At 64.1% G+C, this 16,705-nt stretch overlaps 1 protein-coding gene across 9 annotated transcripts in view; it reads left to right on the top strand.

Annotated features, from left to right (window-relative positions):
• AGAP3 (ArfGAP with GTPase domain, ankyrin repeat and PH domain 3) overlaps positions 1 to 16,705 on the top strand; it is a 56,621-nt gene that overhangs the window by 34,833 nt on the left and 5,083 nt on the right. For 4 of the 9 annotated variants that reach the window (XM_060021121.1, XM_060021122.2, XM_060021119.1 and 1 more), the window contains 4 exons: positions 1,652 to 1,744; positions 6,168 to 6,272; positions 12,712 to 12,880; positions 15,806 to 15,925. In XM_060021121.1, coding sequence (XP_059877104.1) covers positions 1,652 to 1,744; positions 6,168 to 6,272; positions 12,712 to 12,880; positions 15,806 to 15,925 — 487 coding nt within the window. Of the gene's footprint in view, positions 1 to 556; positions 1,488 to 1,651; positions 1,745 to 6,167; positions 6,273 to 12,711; positions 12,881 to 15,805; positions 15,926 to 16,705 lie in introns of those variants that run through there. The other 5 variants (XM_060021127.1, XM_060021126.1, XM_060021125.1 and 2 more) reach the window with 2 other exon arrangements.

Below are 16,705 nucleotides of genomic sequence, written 5' to 3' on the forward strand. Positions count from 1 at the left end.
GGGCCCCCTCTGGGCTCCCAGGGATCCTCTGCTGGTTGGGGCCTCTCTGCTCACCAGCCTGGCTGGGACAGCCTGCGCCCCGCTCCCCACGACCGGCTCTTCTGTCTGGGGACCCGGTGGCAGCGGCCCATCCACCTTCCTCCCCCTGGGCCGAAGGGGCAGAGGCCGTGGCACCCAGGAGAGGCCCGGGGCGGGTGCTGACGGACGGTGGAGCCGCGGGCGGTGGCCCTTGGCCTGCCTCTTCCCGCTCCTTTGGCTGTGCTGCCCCCGTGCTGCGGCTGCGGTCCTTTGCCTCTTCCTTGTGCCCTTGGCTCCTGGCAGCCCGGGTGAGCAGGAGGGTGTAGGGCCCGGAGTGGAGAACACTCCCCGCTGACATGGACTGCCCGGCGCCACCGCTGCCGCCGCCTGCCCGCCCCCCGCACCCTCTCCCCCTCCTCTTCATCCCGCCGCCGCCGCCTCTCCCCAGCCGCCTGGGTCTCTGCCCTCACCAGTGCTGACCGACTGTGCGGGGCTTGAGTATAACTTGCCAAAATCTTTATTCTTTCGATATTTGCAGATATGTGCCACTGTTTCCAACTTTTCATCAACAAAAAGGCCTTTCCAACTCCTTCCAAATTAGAAGACCAGGTGGTGACACACAGCACCTCTGGACATTCTCCCCTGTGCGGGGCCGGAGGCGGGCCGGGCCCTGGGACTGCTCTCAGATGAGAAGCGGCCGCCGTGCTCCCCACTCCAGAGACCCACAGGAACCTTTGTAACTAACCCCCACCCCCAGGGAAGGCTAGGAACGCCGGAGCCCGCGGCTGGGGGCTGCCAGGGACCAGCCCTGCTGGACGCGCTGCGCCAGGCTCGCTGCATGGAGAAGAAGGGAGCTCGGCCCACGCCCGGCGCCGGCCAGCGACGAGGCCCAGAGGCCGGGGCGTCCGAGCGCCCGGCCGGCCGGCGGTCCAGCTGCTCCTGGGGGAGCTCCCCCGCCCCTCCCCTCCTCTGCTCCTTCCTGCATGGACTTCTGCCGTTCCTGCTCCGCTCCGGACGCCGCAGCCACGCCGCGCTTGCCTTCCCCTCTCTTGGCCTCCCATTTCCTAGGATCCGCATTCGGGCGGGCTCTGCCCCAGGAGCCCGGCAGGGGCGCAGGGCCTCTTCTGGCCTCTCTCCTCTCTCTCTCCATCCACTGTGCCCCTCGGGCTACGCCGCCGTGCTCGGCGTAACGTGCCATGTGGTGTCTGTGCCGCAGACGGGCCGCTACCCGCTCACTTCTGGACTTTGCTCTCCCTGGTGGTCATGCCCTGTGCTCCCGGCCACGTCCCTCAGCCCCACCGTCCACCTCTCCTCGCCCCTTCCCGTCTCTTACGCCCCAGCCCCCTGGGCTGCGCGCTCCTCACGCCCTCGGTATCTCGTGTCCTTGCTCTTTTGTAAGGGGCGGGCCCGGCCCAGTGACCTGTGCTGCTCTGTATGGTGCCGTGTGTAAGAATAAACCCGTTGGAATACTCGTGGTCTCAGTTCCTTCCCGGTCCCGCCGCCCCGGCCCCGCCCCACTGCTAGGGCCCGCCCAGGAGGAGGGAGGACGGGAGGGCTGGCTGGGGATTCCAGGTGGGCTGCTGACCCCGCAGACCCTGGGCCCCTTTAACACGCCTCTTCTGTTCTCTTCCAGTCTCGAAAGGGTGCCGACTTGGACCGGGAGAAAAAAGCCGCCGAGTGCAAGGTGGACAGCATCGGGAGTGGTCGGGCCATCCCCATTAAACAGGTCAGCACTCCCTTCCCCTGGGGCTGGAGAGGAGCTGAGATGAAGCCCAGGAAATGTTAGATGATGGTTCTTTTCGGGGCCTCTGGAAGATGGTGAGAGAGGCCAGCGCCCTGCCCCTGCCAGGCCTGAATCCTTAACAAGGAGAGTTCTCCTGCAGAGAAGAACTCACAGCACAGCGGGGAAGGGTGGCCGGAACCCTTACGCTGCCAGTTCCTCCTCACCACCACAGGGAGGCAGCAGAGAGCCGCCTGCCATCCTCAGCAGCACTTCGCTGGTGGTGGTTCTGGAGGTGGGCGGCCCTGGAGGAGGGTATGGTCTCTCTGGCCTCCCTCCCCTCCTCCCAGAAAAGAGAATTCTCAAAAGAGTACCCTGAGGAGTACGCGTTGAAGGGCTTACCGAGGCCTCTTCCTACCCTGGGTTCACTGGCCCAGTCTTACCGTGTGAGCCTCTGTTTGTTTGTAAAGACGAAACTTAGTGGAGGGGCCACGTCCTGGTAGGGCCTCTCCCTCACCTCCTTCCTGAGTCACTGCCTGGCAGGGCTGGGCCACCCGGTGTTGGATCCTCCCAGACCTCCTGTTGTGGGTCTCTCTGCTGGAAAAAGACGTTGAGTGATGGAGGGGTCTTTGTGCAGAGTTGCTGGTGTGCTGGGCAGGCAGGGCTCTAGAACTGCTGAGCCGGCCTGGTGGTCAGTCCGCTGTACCCACAGGATGCTGCGCTTGGCCCAGATCTTCTTGGGAGCCGGTGGTTAGAGATGCTGTGTCCACGAGGGCTGTGATGTCAGTTTTTGACCACAGAGGAGACTGGTGTGGCTGGAGCACCTGAGGTCAGCCTGGCCAGGGCCCTGTGGTCAGGTTTGGCTCTCCAGGCTGGGGCTCCTGGAGCCTGTAGGTAGTGTGACCAGAATCCTGGTGTTAGGGATGGGGGTTTCCACTGGGTTTCAGGAAGGGTTTCGGGGCCCAGAGGACACAGTGAGGAGCACTGTGTCGCCCCGCGCCCTCTGTGCTTCAGCCCTCCCCTGAAGTGTCACCACAGTGACGCCCAGCAGGCACTGCTCTAGGTGGGTCAGCCTGCCCGGGGGCGCGTGGAGGGCCTGGGAGAATGGCAGTGGGCACTCTCCTCCCCGTCCCTGTGTGTGTTTGGGCACAGAACTGGTCCATAAACCTGTTGATGGTGTGATTGAGTGTCTCTGGGGCCGTGCTGACCGAGGCCTCCCACGGGGCCCTCGCCAGGCCAGGCAGGGGACTGTCACTCCCCGCTTTGGGGCGTGTGCTCTGAGTACACACACATGCGCATGTAAACATTTAACAGACAACGCTTATCCCCACCCCCCCGCCCGTGCTCTGAAATAAGTTAGCCCCAGACGCCCCCTTTCCTGTCTGGGGTCGGTCTGATTTATCTGCTCCCTGAGTCCCCCACGTGGACGGGAAGGCGGGGCTGTGAGGTGGGGGGTGAAACCCGGTCAAAGGGGTCAGCTAGGGTACTGGAGTGTCACAGGCCCCGAACCTCAGGGACACTCCGGAGGAGGCGGCACACAGCCAGGAAGCTGCCCGCTGGAGGCAGGTGCCTAGCCGCGCCGACCTCACGGGGGCTGGGGGCGTGCCTGCCGTTGGGACCGCGCGTCCTTCCACCACTCTCCCCTCTCCGGGCCAGTGGCCATTCCTTGCGCGCTCCCCTCCCCCCCCCCCCCCGCCCCCAGGGCCGGGCTAACCCCTTTCCCGCTCTCCTGTCCCGTTCTTCTCCCCATTCCGTTCCTCTCCTCTCCCCCCCTCTGCTCCTGCTGGGAGTGGAGATTGCATTTCAGTTGCCATTTGCATTCCCAATCAATCCGGACTCCGCAATTAAGCCGGCTGGCGGAGCTGGGAGGGAGGCGGCGGCGGGAACGGGTCCTCTGGGGGCTGTCGCCTCCGCACCGCTCCCATTCCGCCCCAGATTGCTTCCTGCTCCGCCGTGCGCAGCCGGCCGGCCAGGGAGGGGAGCAGGAACCCCTGGAGCTCGCTCTCCTCCCTCGGAACGGGCTGTGACCCGGACGGGGGCGCCGGTAGGGCAGGGCGGAGCGGGCCGGGCCGGTGAGAGGCGGGCTGAGCCTGTGGGCGCGGGTCAAACCCCAGCGACCGAGATCCCTCCTCCCCCGCCCCCCTCCCGGCGCTCTTCCCACGCCCCCTCCCGGCGCTCCTCCCACGCCCCCTGCTAACGAGCGTCAGAGCAGCGTCGGAGCGTCATTACCGTCGTCCGCGGCGCCGGGGTCTCCTCCCGAGAGGGGCCCAGGTGACGGAGGAGGAAGAGTTCTGGGTAGAAAAGGGCTTCCCGCTTACGCCGGCCTCTTCTGCATCCTGGCTCCTGATTTCCTGCTGGGGGCGGGGGGGCGGGGAGCGGGCCCTGTAGGTGGGTCCGCGCTTCCGAGGAGACTGAGGCCCAGACAGTGACACGACTTGCTTGATGTTAAGAGCTAGTTGGTGGCAGAACGGGGCACGGAGTCAGGTTTTCCTTTCCCTTGACCAGGAGGGAACCTGGTGAAGATGAAGGGACAGAGAAGGGAGGGCGGGCTCAGGTGTGAAAGGTTTGAGAACAGAGGCCCTTGGGGAGCAGGTGGGAAAGGAGGGAGTGAGATGGGGCGCAGGCGAGCCAGCTGTGGCGGCCACTCCCAGGGGAGCGGGGTGGGCCTGGGCCGCCTTCTCCAGAGTCTGGCCGGCAGTCCTCAGGGCCGTGGTCCACAGTCAGGGGAGAGGCGGCGGCTGAACTGTTTCCACGTTCCTGGCCTGTGAGGGGATGGCTGCCACGCCCAGAGGCTGGTCGCCAAGGCTCCTTCGCGGACCACGAAGCAGGGGCCGCGGTGGCCTGGGCCGTTCCAGCCGACCTGTCGTCTGCTGAAGGTCCGGTTCACACCCTTGGTCTTCAGAAGCTCTTTGTGAGGAAAAGGGGGCCAGATAGTAGCAGCAGTGTCCTTAGGTGGCCTACGACTCAGTGGCCTGACTTCCCGCAACTGCACCTGTCTTTGAGGGCAGGAGGATGAGGATAGGGGAAGGGAGTGGGGGAGCAAGGATGTGAAACACCTGTGATGTTATCGCCACCGCAGTCCCTGTTGTGGGGAGAGAGGGGGCGGGCATCCCAGCCCACCTGTTTGTTAACCTCATCCCCCTAAGGGCCGAGCCTTCCAGTAGGAAGCCTTAGCGGGGTAGGGGGCCATGGATCCGGGGTTCACCCCCCGCCCTCTCTCACAGTGAATCTCTTGACCCCCATTTCCGGCTTGTCTGAGGGCCCGGCCCTCCCCTCCTGTAGGAGAGGTTGGCACAGGGGCTCTGGCAGCTCCTCTGCGACCTGCTGGGACTTGGCATGCTGCCCGCTCTCGCCCAGCCGGGGCAGTCCCGCTGTGAGGGGGGGCTGCCCCCCAGGAGTTCTGTCTAGGAATGTCCAGGGAGCACTGCCTCTTCTCAGCCCTCCCGAGTTTGGGGAGGGGGCCCCACAGGGGTGATGCCGGTCCTGGGGCACCTGCCGCCTGTGCATGTCCGTGTCCCGTCCCGACCTGAGCTCCATCTTTGGCCGTTCTCCCGTGCTGTCTGCTGTTTCCAGGCGAAAGCCAGTGGGTGAGGGACCGTCGGGGGTTGTCATCAGGGGAGGGCAGCAGAGGCCGTCTGGGGTGTGGGTGGACGCCTCGTCTGCCTCGGTGAGGTCCACCCCCCACTCGCAGCACCTCCGACACCACACGGTCTCGGCTGGCTCTTCCCCCGCCCTGTCCACCAGCTGTTCCCCAAGTGTCTGCTGCATCCCAGGAGTGTCGCAGTGCTGAGGGTTCGAGGAACAACACGCCCAAATCCCTGCCCCTGGGGAGCCCTTGTTCATCCTGGTGCCCATCTAACCTCCACGCCCAGTGTCTTATCAGCTCACACGGGAGATTTGGGTGCTGGGCTGTATGGCTGGGTCTTCCCACTGCCTGCCTTGGGGGAGACTGGGCCATTCTGGGGACAGTTAGGGGCTTTTCTGCTCTATTTGGGGCTGCCACAGAGGGTAGGAGGCCCGGGCCCTCCTGAGGTCTCTGTGCTGTGTTCCACCCCATCCCTGGAGACGGTGGGTGGGCGCAGCACTGCTGGGAGGCCATCTAAACCCCTGCCTCCCGTTGCTGACGTAGTTCCCCAACCTGGGGGAGAGGACACCCCCCTGCCATGGGACGGTGTCCATGGTAACTAGAGAGGTGGGCTCCAGGCTGCTTCCTGAGGACGGTCAGGGGCAGCCGAGTTCCATAGATGGGTTCATCCGCCTGGCTCTCCCTGGTTCAGTTTTAGTCCCGTGTGGCCTCTCCATGCAGATAAGCACAGTGACCCGGGAGGACGGGGGGCGGAGGATGCTGTGACCTGTGGACACTGAGACCTTCTTCATAGCTGTGACGTGTGGGCCTGGCTTCTGTCTCTGATCCGGCCTCTGTCTTCAGGGTATCCTGCTCAAGCGCAGTGGCAAGTCCCTGAACAAGGAATGGAAGAAGAAGTACGTGACCCTGTGTGACAATGGGCTGCTTACCTACCATCCCAGCCTGCACGTGAGTCCGGGGGGCCGTGCCTGGGGAAGGCTGGGCGCGGAGGATGAGAAGCGGACGTGGAAGGGCTGACTCCAGGTCCAGAGGGAAGCGACCTTAGCTCGGAAAGACCTTTCCTCGAGAAAGGGCCTCGCTTTGGTGGCTTGGGAGTTGCACAGACCCTGAGACCCAGGCCCAGGCTGAACACTGCATGAAAGCTCACTCCCTTTCATTTTTTTTTTTTTAATATTTATTTATTTTTGGCTGCGTTGGGTCTTCGTTGCTGCGCGCGGGCTTTCTCTAGTTGCGGCGAGCGGGGGCTACTCTTGGTTGCATTGCGCGGGCTTCTCACTGCAGTGGCTTCTCTGGTTGCAGAGCACGGGCTCTAGGTGCACGGGCTTCCATAGTTGTGGCACGCAGCCTCAGTAGTTGTGGCTTGCGGGCTGTAGAGCGCAGGCTCAGTAGTTGTGGCGCACGGGCTTAGTTGCTCCGCGTCATGTGGGATCTTCCCAGACCGGGGCTCGAACCCGTGTCCCCTGCATTGGCAGGTGGATTCTTTTTTTTTTTTTTTTTTTTTTTTTTGGCGGTATGCGGGCCTCTCACTGCTGTGGCCTCTCCCACCGAGGAGCACAGGCTCCGGACGTGCAGGCCCAGCGGCCATGGCCTCCGGGCGCAGCCGCCCCGCAGCTTGTGGGATCCTCCTGGACCGGGACACGAACCCGTGTCCCCTGCATTGGCAGGCGGACTCTCAACCACTGTGCCACCAGGGAAGTCCCGGCCGAGCTCTTTGGAGTAAACTCACCCCTGGGGACGGTCACCTCTGGGCTAGGCTAGTGTGCGAGTCAGGTGCTACATCCTATACTCTAGTTGTTTTAAGAGCTGGATTGGGCCCGTTCACATGGAATTGCTCAAGCTGGGGGGGTCGGTGTTGCCAACAGTTGTGTCTCTGGGAGCTGCACCGTTGGGGTTACGCCTGGGCTCCTGGGATGATGCGGAGCGAAAGGGCAGTTAGGCCAGGGCTGCTGGGGTGGCGGGCCTGCACAGGCCCCCTTGGGAAGAGGAGTGTCGGGGGTACTGTTGGTAGGGCAGAGGGGTCTGGAAGGGTGTGGCCGATGCCCGGGGAGGGGCTGGGGCACGGTGACGGTAGCGTGGCCCCCGTGGCCGCTCCCCCACCCTTCCTCCCTCCCCTCCCCTCGCTGCGTGGCTCCAGCGCACAGCTGTCCCCAGCATCCATCTCTGTCACCACCCTGCTGTGGGGCTGATGAGTTCTCCCGTGAAGCCCCTGAAGCGCAGCACGTGGGCTGGCTCCACCCCCGGCCCGGAGGCCCCAGGCCTGCCTCCGAGGGTCCCTCGCCGGCCTTTGAATCTGCACAAGGTGTCAGGGGTCCCCGACCTGAGACGTGCTGGGGTCCACGGTTCGGCCATAGCTCCCTCCTGAGAGCACCGCCCAGGACGGCTGAGAAAGCTCCCAGGCCTGGTTTGGGCCTTCCAGTGAGGCCAGAGCCCAGCCTGGCCCTCGGGGTGTCTCTGGACCTGGCCCTTCCCCTCAGCTCAGGGCCTCTTACTCCACAGGGCGGGAGCTGGTACCATGATGCTGGGGCTGAGGGGGTTACAGACGAGGGGCCACGGCTGGGGGCCCTTGGGGACTCAGCACAAAGGCTCCTGGGTGCCGTCCTCTCCCCGGTTCTGGCCTCTTCCTCGCCCAGGACCTGGTCCCGCTGCTGAGTCCACGCAGGACAAGAGGCAGCAAGGCTACTGGCAGAGCCCTGACGAGAGGCGCCGTCCGTGTCTTAGGGAGCGGGGAGCATCTGCGGGTGCAGCGCCCCCGGCCAGAAGGAGCAGGACCACAGTGTTTCCCAGCAGAGAGGGTCTGGGCCCTCCTGGCTTCCAGCGTCCACAGCCCTGGCGGGACACATGTGGCCCTGACCAGGCACCTCCTGGCTGCTGGGCTGGGAGCTGGCCTGTCTGAGGCCTCCGTTTCCCCACCTGTGTGGCAGTGGCCTTCACCCTCCTCTCTGCTGCATCCTTACCCGTTTCTCCTGCTTCACGCTGCCCCCGGCTGGGCGCACTGTGCCCCCTGCTGGTCCCATGCCCCCCCAGAGGAAGGAGAGGGATGGGAGCGGGGTCTCGGCACAGGGAGGAGAGTGCCCGGTGTTGTGTTCGGTTGTGGTTTCAGAAGGGAAGGTGAAGGCCTGAGGGATTGCTGTTTTTACAACAACTTAACAAACTGGAGAGTAGAGGCTCGGTGGGGTTTGCCGGATCATCAGTCACCCAGCCAGTGGCTGGGCTATGACTTGGCCCATGACTTTGAGCGTTGCCCAGAGTTTTCTGTAGTGCCAGGAGCGCCTGCCTTCGGGGCTGCCTGCGAGTCACTGGAGAGTTACCACTGGGGCAAGTAGGGTGGCTGGGGCAGCCGGCAGCCCGCGCGCCCGGCACGGCTGGGCGGCAGACGCTCTCGGAGTCCTGTCCAGCGCTGTGCTGCCCGTGAGCTGAGTGTGGCTCAGTGTGTCGGGCCCGGGACAGGGTCTGGCGGCAGGCACTTCCAGGCTGCTGCTGCTGTCTTGCGAGGTGAATCGAAGAGGCTGCCGCCTCTGCTGCCCCCCCACCCCCACCCCCACCCCCACCCCACCCCCGGGGCCGCAGGACACGGTGAGGAGGTTGAGAGCATGGCCTCCCCATCCGTCAGCCCCTCACTGGCTGCCCTCTGGCTCCGGGGTCAAAGTGCACGTCCTTTCCCAACTCACCACCTGCTGGATGCCCCGAGCAACCAGCACGCGCAGATGGCGGCCTCCCTGCCCTGTAGACGCTTCTCATTCAGGAGACACGAATCAGATTCGAAACCGAAACCGTGGTGACAGTGAAAGCACGTGCGCGGCCCCGGGGGCCTGAGTTCCCTCCCAACAGAGGCCGCTGGCCTCTCGGTTTCCGTCCTTGGTGGCCGCCGCCCTCCTGTTGCTATAGCTCTCCCACCTCCGTCCCCCCTTTGCCGTGTTTTCCAACCTGAGCAAGCTTCCCAGCTGCCAGCAGTGAGCAGGGACCCTCCGTCCCCGGAGCTGCCCGCTTCCCTTGGAGGCGCCAAGGGAGCCAGAGAGGAAGGCTTGGCCGGGAACTCCTGGCCTAGCCCGGCCTTGCCCAGGAGACCCGAGGGCAGTGGTGCTGGGGACCCGCCTCCCGACGGGGGCTGGCGGGACAGGCCGGGCTGCAGAGGAAGGGCTGGTGGGCAGGCCTCGAGCCTCACACCCAGCCCCTGCCTAGCCCCAGAGAGCCCGCCACAGCCTCTCCCGTTTTGCAGCCAGCGAAGCCATTCACACAATCACCTTCTGTTAATTCTATCTGCAACATCAATTAAATTGTTTGTAGAAACTAATTGAATGTGGCTTAATCACACATCTTAATAGCTTTCCACACTCTGAACTCGTTGTTAATTCCAGTAATAAAACGAGATGAGAACGCTGGCTGGGTAATTAGCGAGGAGGCTGGGGAAGAAATTGCTGTTTGATGGTGGGTAATAAAGGCAGCCGTGGTGACCGCTCTCCCACCGCCACTGCCGAGCCCCCGTTCTGCTGACGGAGGGAAACGCCGTTGCTCTGCCCCGGACGCCCCGTCCCTGCTGCTGCCTTTTGAGCTCCTGCCGCACTCTCCTTGGGGCCGGGCTCCGCCTGTGGGCCCGGGCCTGCAGCTGGCCGGGTGCTGGCCTGCTCCCCACACCCCCCGAGCAACCAGTGCCCGTCCGAGGTGGTCGGAGATGCAGAGGCCGGTGCTTTCCCCTTACGTTGGTTGCTGGCTCCTTGGCCCTGAACAGAGCCCCTCCGTGTGGCTCTTTTTCTTGGCCTGGGGTCAGCTTTTCCCGCCGTGTCCCAGCCTGGTTATCCCAGGGCCGTCGTGGGGCCTGAAAACTGCTGCAGCTGCTGTGACCTCCTTGTGAACTAGAGCAGCCCAAGCCCCTCCCCCAGGAAAGGAACTGCAGCTGTGCCTTCGGCCCAGCCAGCTGTTGACAGTCGTCTGGAGCCGCTGAGCTAAGATGTGACCGTGTGCAGGGTCCTGGGTGCGTGCGGAAGCCGAGTCGGTGGGCCGTCGGGCCTGGAGTGAGGAGGGCCAGGAGGGTGGCGTCACACGGTGGATGCTGGGCCGAGAGCAGGACCAAAGGGCCAGCGGCCACCGGGGGGGGTGGGCCAAGTTTGCTGGAGAAGGGACCAGGGGGACGGAGCTCTGGCGGCGCTCGGCAGAGCGGGGGTGAGAGGTCGTTGGAGGAGAGGGGGTCCTCCTGTGGGTGGAGCCCACCCTCACCAACTTCTCAGTGATGTTGTTCTGTGCTTCTGAGACATGAAGCAGACCCCCTCGGAGCGGAGGGTGCCTGAGGCCAGGCACCCGGCACTGTCCCTCACGCAGGACTAGGTGGTGGCTGGAGGGCACGGACGCAGTGCAAAGCTGCAGGGAAAGGAGCTCCTCCCCTCCGGCTAGCTGTGCCCTTGTTGTCTTTCTGGAGGGCCATCTGCCTGTGAAGGTGTCAGAGCTGCTTGGAGAGTAAAGAGTGAGTACAGGCCTGGCCAGGCCTCCAGGAGCCGGGCTTGACTGGTGAGGCCAGCATGCTAGTATCGGCGGCGCCCCGGCCTCCCCACGGCCCTCCTGCTATAGTCGTGCCACAGGCCCTCGCGCTGGTCCCGATGGCCGCCCTGTGGTGAAGTCCAGCCCGACGCAGAAGTGCAGGAGCAGGGCTGGCGCTGGGTGCTCTGTTTCCTTGTTCTCACTTCTCTTCCTAACGGGAAGCTCCCACGTTCTCTTGGCTCCTCAGGACCAGGCGACCCTTTCTCCTTGATGTCCTCTTGCTCATTCACAGGGTGAGGGCAGCCCCTGAGCCCCTTGCCAGCCCGCCCGGGCCCTGCTTCCCAACAGGCAGCACTCCCCATCGGCTCTTTTGAGCAGAGGACATTGTCCCTCTTCCCTGAAGCTAAACGTTGAGAAGGTAGGAGAACACCTGGGTGACCAGGAGTGATGCTGCAAGTGGGTAGGGTGAGAGGGGTGGGGCCTGGAAGGACACGAAGACTCCATCGAGCCTAGACGCTCAGGGAAGCGCCCTGGGTGCAGAACATCCCAGAGGCGCCCATCCCGAGTCTGATTGGTGGAATTCCGTCCGAAGTTAAATTGGTACCACTGGCCCAGCTTCTGCCCCTGGAAGGAGCTTTTGCCACATTTTACAGAGGACGTTTGCTGGGAACTGCCCCGGAACTCGCTGGTGCCAGGGGCAGGGAGGCAGGAGTCGGCAGCCTGGAAGGACAGATCAGAGCAGCAGGGAGAGCGAGGCCCAGGCCAGGCGGGCCTTATGGCAGGCAGCCAGCCAGAGGGCAGGCAGGGCTGTGCTCTGCGTCACCCACCTCCCGCGCCCCCCGGCCCCTCCAGGTGCCACTCCCTGGGGTGGGGTGGGGCGGTCCCAGGCCGAGGTCGAGACAGCAGATGGTGGGGCTCGGCACCCAGTGGCTCCCACCCTCAGGGTCCCTCCCCACTCATCCACTTCCAGGGCCCTATCAGTACTGACTTGAAGGCAGGGTTTGCTCCTGGGCCGAGGAGGAAGTTTGCCTTCCGTGCAGAGCCTTGGGAGCCCAGAAAGCCTGGGCTTGAATCTGGCTGTCACCCGCTGATTGTGTGACCTGGGGCAGGTTAACCTTTGTAAGTCTCAGTTTCTCCACCCGCAAAGTGGGCATCGTAACACCGTCCTCCTAGCTGTCGTGACGATCCCGTGAGGCGGTGTAAGAAATGTAGACGCGATATACAGCTGTGGCTCAGTGGACGCCTGGCACGTGGCTGGGTGGGCGATGTGATGCTGTCAGTGGTTGTTACTGTTCCTGCCGTTGGGATACTCACTGGTATCTGTGGAACCGCGGACTTGTCTCAGTATCCCTAAGAACAGCGGAAAGAATCAAAGGCTTCCCTTTGACTGTTCAACAGATATTTATCGTCAGGTGCCGTTCTAAGGACTGGGGGCTGCTCTAGGCTTTATAAGTTCTCAAAGTCCCAAGTGGTGGTGGGAGCTTCTGAAAGTAGGGCTGAAGTCCTTGGTGACCAGCCACCCGGGGCCCGGGGCAACCCAGTCGTCCACATCCCACGGAGCCTGTCGGTTCCTCTCCTCGGCCACGTGCCGTCTCTCCCTAAATCCCATCTTGGTTCATTCAGTACGTGGCCTCCTTTTCGTTGCCTCCTGAGCCGTCTTCCCTAAAGGAGCCCCGAGCCTCAGATCTCGGCTCTCCACCCTCTGTCGCCCCCGCGCCGCTCCCGGCTGCGCCCCGCACCGAGCCGCACGTGGGCAGCCTTGGAGGTGTGCTGTGTGCACCACAGAACTCGGGCTGTCCCCCTCCCCCCCCAGCAGCGCGGGGGAGAGACCCCGGAGTCGGGAGGGTCAGAGATGAGGTGCTGCCTAAGAGTGACCCGTCCTAACGAGTCTTCCTCTGTCTCGTCCACGTGGCCCTAGGACTACATGCAGAACATCCACGGCAAGGAGATTGACCTGCTGCGGACCACGGTCAAGGTGCCAGGGAAGCGTCTGCCCCGAGCCACGCCGGCCACAGCCCCCGGCGCCAGCCCCCGGGCCAACGGGCTGGCCCTGGAGCGGAGTAGCGCGCAGCTGGGTGGCGGAACAGGTGAGGGGGCTGCTGAGGTGGGAGGGGGCGTGTGGCTGCCGTGGCCCCGTCTGTCTGGGCGGGTGGGGCGCGCCGCGACGGGGCCCGGAAGGGAGGCGTGTGGGGCTGCACCCCTCCCCAGCCAGGTCCTCAGGGCTCCACACACGCCGGCCACCCAGTGTCTTGCTTCGGGGTCCGCTCAGCCAGCGCAGTTGCCACAACGCTGCCCTCGTGCGGTTAGTAGAGGTGGCGGCCGGTGGACCGCCTGGCAGGTCAGAATGGGGACAGATAGCCTCGTGCTGACAGGTGGCATCAGCGTCGAGCCGAGGCAGGTGATGGTGGGGACACCGGGGCCCTCTGGCACCAGGGCCACATCTCAGTCGAGTTTGCCGGACGGGCAGGGAGGGAGGCGGGAGGGGACAGAGCTGCCTGGGGCGAACCTGGTAACCGTCCTTAGGTCTGCAGTGAGAGGCGGGAGTAGGGGGGGGTCTTTGCTCAGAGAAGACTGAGTTTAGAGAGAAGCTGGAGGCCGAGCGGACTCTGTGCCGTGTCCAGAGAGGTGGAGCCTCCTGAGTGTGCGCCTTGTTGGAGGTGAGGGCCCTGAGACGCCGGCACCCCGCCCTGCTGCGTGCGCCACCACTGCCTCCCAGTCTGGAGGCGCTGCGAGGGGCGGGTGGCGGGCACTGACCCCGCTGGCGGAGGGGTGCTGGCTGCAGTGGATCTGAAGTCGAGACTATCCTCCCCATGTTGTGTGGATGAGGAAACAAAGGTTCAGAGAGGTTAAATAACTTGTCTGTAAAATCCCACAGGAAGTGGTGGAGCTGGGTTTGAACCTGCGCGTGCCTGACTTGGGAAGCTATGTTCTGTCCTCTAAGCCCTTGAAATAGAGAGGGAGCTAGTGGACGGAGGGAAGGAAGGAAGGAAGCTAAGGACAGAAAGACAAGAAAGATGGGTAGGGTGCCAGGAGCGGCCTGTGGGGCTGCACTTGGGGGTGGGGAGGCGGGTCCTGGGTGTTCTGCGTGGGGGGTGGGCAGGGGGGGCCGCTGGGGAAGGGAAGGGCCGGGGCGGGGCTGGGGACCTCGCGGAGCTGCCTGTGGACTGGCTTGGGGTTTCTCAGATGACACCAGAGGGAGCATGGAAGGGGAGCCTTTCCTTGCAGGCAGGCAGCAAGGGGAAAGCTAGCTGTTCCCTCAGAGGAAGGGAAGCCCTAAGACACTCTGTCCTGTCACATTCCCGGTCCCTGAAGACCTTCACCTGGGGAGCGTTAGTGGTGCGTGGAGAAGGGGGTGCGCGGCACACTCACCCACGTAACTGCCAGTACCCGCAAACGCTCGCCGACGTCCCTGGAACACGTGGCCAGGCGCCACCGGAGCCGCGTCCCCTCCGCCGCGCACCGACCTCGCACACGCTCACACATGTCTCCGCTCACCGGGCGATGTTAACATCTCATTATCTTTGTTACTGTAATTACATTATCCGCTGCTTTATGCAGAATTATTCTCCGAGGACTAATTGATGGCTCCATGTTTAATTCATTAATCATTAGCATCAAATTCGACAATTACAGTGCACACTGATTGTGGGATTGCAGGCGCAATGAGGGGAGAATTAACAAAGAAAAGGGAAAGCCCTTTCCCTCTCTCGGGGTTTTGGGTTGGGGGGCTTGAGGAGGACCTTGGGCCTGTGCTGTCTTTGGGTGGGGCTGGGGGGAGGGGGGCATAAGATCTGGAACCCGGGGCGCCGGGGGAGATGGAAGCAGGCGAGGGGTGGCGAGAAGCACAGCATCTGAGAAGTTAAGACCCTAGGCTGCTCCCCTGGAAGGTTTCCTGATGGGGGTCGGTGCGGGGGGACCCCAAGAAAGGCTGAGTTTGCAGGGACCTGTTAGGCAGGGTGGGAGGACCTGGCACGGGTGCCACACGTATGTTAACAAGCACTTAACTGTGTGTCTGGTCCTGCCTGGGGTGTTATGACAGATACAAGAGAAACGCAAAACCTGCCCCCACCGTTCAGTCTCATGCTGTCCCCGGAGCGAGCCTGCTCCTTTACCTGCTAGTGGCTTCCGCGCGCATCTTCCTGTCCCTTGGATTCCAGAAACTTGACCCCTGTGCTTGCGGAGCTGGTCGGGGCCTGGTGTCGGCTGCTCGCCCCTCCCTCCCTCCGGCTTGTTCAGCTTCAGGGCGCGTCTCTGCCTGTCACTAACGCCGGGCACCTGGCCAGCTGCCCGGCTCTCAGTGCAGACCTCCCTCGGCCGTGGCCTTCTGGCCTCAGGCCCCACCCTGTCTCAGGTCGGCTGAGGTGAGAGGGCAGCGTCGCTGTCCACAGCTGGCCCGGGGGCCGCTGCCACCATCTCCCCATGGGTGACTTGGGCCCGGGGAGGGCGCGCACTGCTGCCCCCGCCGCCCCGGAGCCTTCGGTTCCCCTGGCTCTGCTGTTCTTCCCCGATGGGAAACGAAAGATTAATTTTCTCCAGCCCCAGAGGATAATTACTAATACTAATTAGACATAATTACTTGAATTTGATACACTTATTCCTCGTCAGAACGGCAGCAAAGCTGAGGCACGGCAAATGGCATACGTGGCCTGGAACGGGGTTCGGGGCCTGGCCAGGAGGGGCAGGGGCTGGGATAGCAGGGGAGCAGCTCGGCAGTGATGGGGGGACTGTCCCACTCACCCAGCTTCTAGCTCCTGATCACAGGGAGGGGACAGAGGTGTGGACCCTGGTGTTCATGGAGACAAGGGGGGGGGTGTGAAGTCTGGGCCCATGGGAGGCCTCCAGTTCTCCAGTGATCCTGGCCCGGTGCCTGGTGAATCCAGGAGCCCCTCATCCTGGGTCAGTATCCTGCTGGGATTTCTCAAGCTCTGCCCGTAGCTGTACTTTCAGGCAAGTCTATGGGTGCCCTTCCCCCGGCCTCCCCTCCCAGTCTGACCCTTCCGCCCCCCCCCCAGGTGCCCCCCACTCGGCCAGCAGCCCAGCCTGGGCCGGCCCGCGCCCAGAGGGGCTGCATCAGCGCTCCTGCTCTGTTTCCAGCGCCGACCAGTGGAGTGAGGCCGCTGCCCTGCCCCCAGGTATGCAGGACCCGGTGAAGCCGCAGCGGAGGGCAGCCGGGGAGGCTGAGATGGGCAAGGGGGCGCGGCGGAGCCCTCCAGGGCTTGTGGCAGAGCCAGTGCCACACCTGGGGCATGGAGTTGGGGTGGCTGCCCCTGTGGTGTCCCCAGGCCCGCGCCAGCGGTTGGTGCTAGAGACCCTCCCTCTGCAGCTCCCTGCCCGCCCACCGCTGTCCCCAGGCGGCGCTGGCGGCGGTGTCGCATCCCCATCAGCCCCCTGCGCCGCCAGCTCATCAGCCTCTCCGCGGGGGGGGGGGGGGGGAGGTCGGAGGCTGGGGGCTTGAAACACGTTCCGAAGGCGGCAGCTAGCCCGCGTGGAGAGGGGTCCCCGCAGACAGGATCAGGGAGCTGTCCGGAGAGGTGCTTTCTTCCCCGCGCTGCCCCCATTGGCTGAGGCCCCACCCAGTCTGGGTGGTCGAGAACTCTCCCTTCCCACCTCCGCCTGCTCTCCCTGGCTTCGTGGTCTTCTTCCCTTCATCAGCGTCTGTGCCTCGTCTTCCCCTTACTTCTTCCCCCGCCTCTGCAGCGAGCACCTCCGCGCGCTCTCCTCACTCACCCATAGCCCCACATCCCTCAGCAGTCCTGAAGGCTAGAGGGAAATGGGCGCAGCCCGGCCCTCCTCTCCTAAGTGAGGGTGTGAGAGGGAGGAGACTCCCTGGGCACCGGGCACACTGCTGCTCCCGCGTCCCTCCTGCTGGGCAGCAGCACGTTAGCTCTCCTCCCCGACTTGCCTCCCAGAGA

Source organism: Delphinus delphis, chromosome 9, assembly GCF_949987515.2.
Source record: "Delphinus delphis chromosome 9, mDelDel1.2, whole genome shotgun sequence".
Taxonomy (NCBI): Eukaryota; Metazoa; Chordata; class Mammalia; order Artiodactyla; family Delphinidae; genus Delphinus; species Delphinus delphis.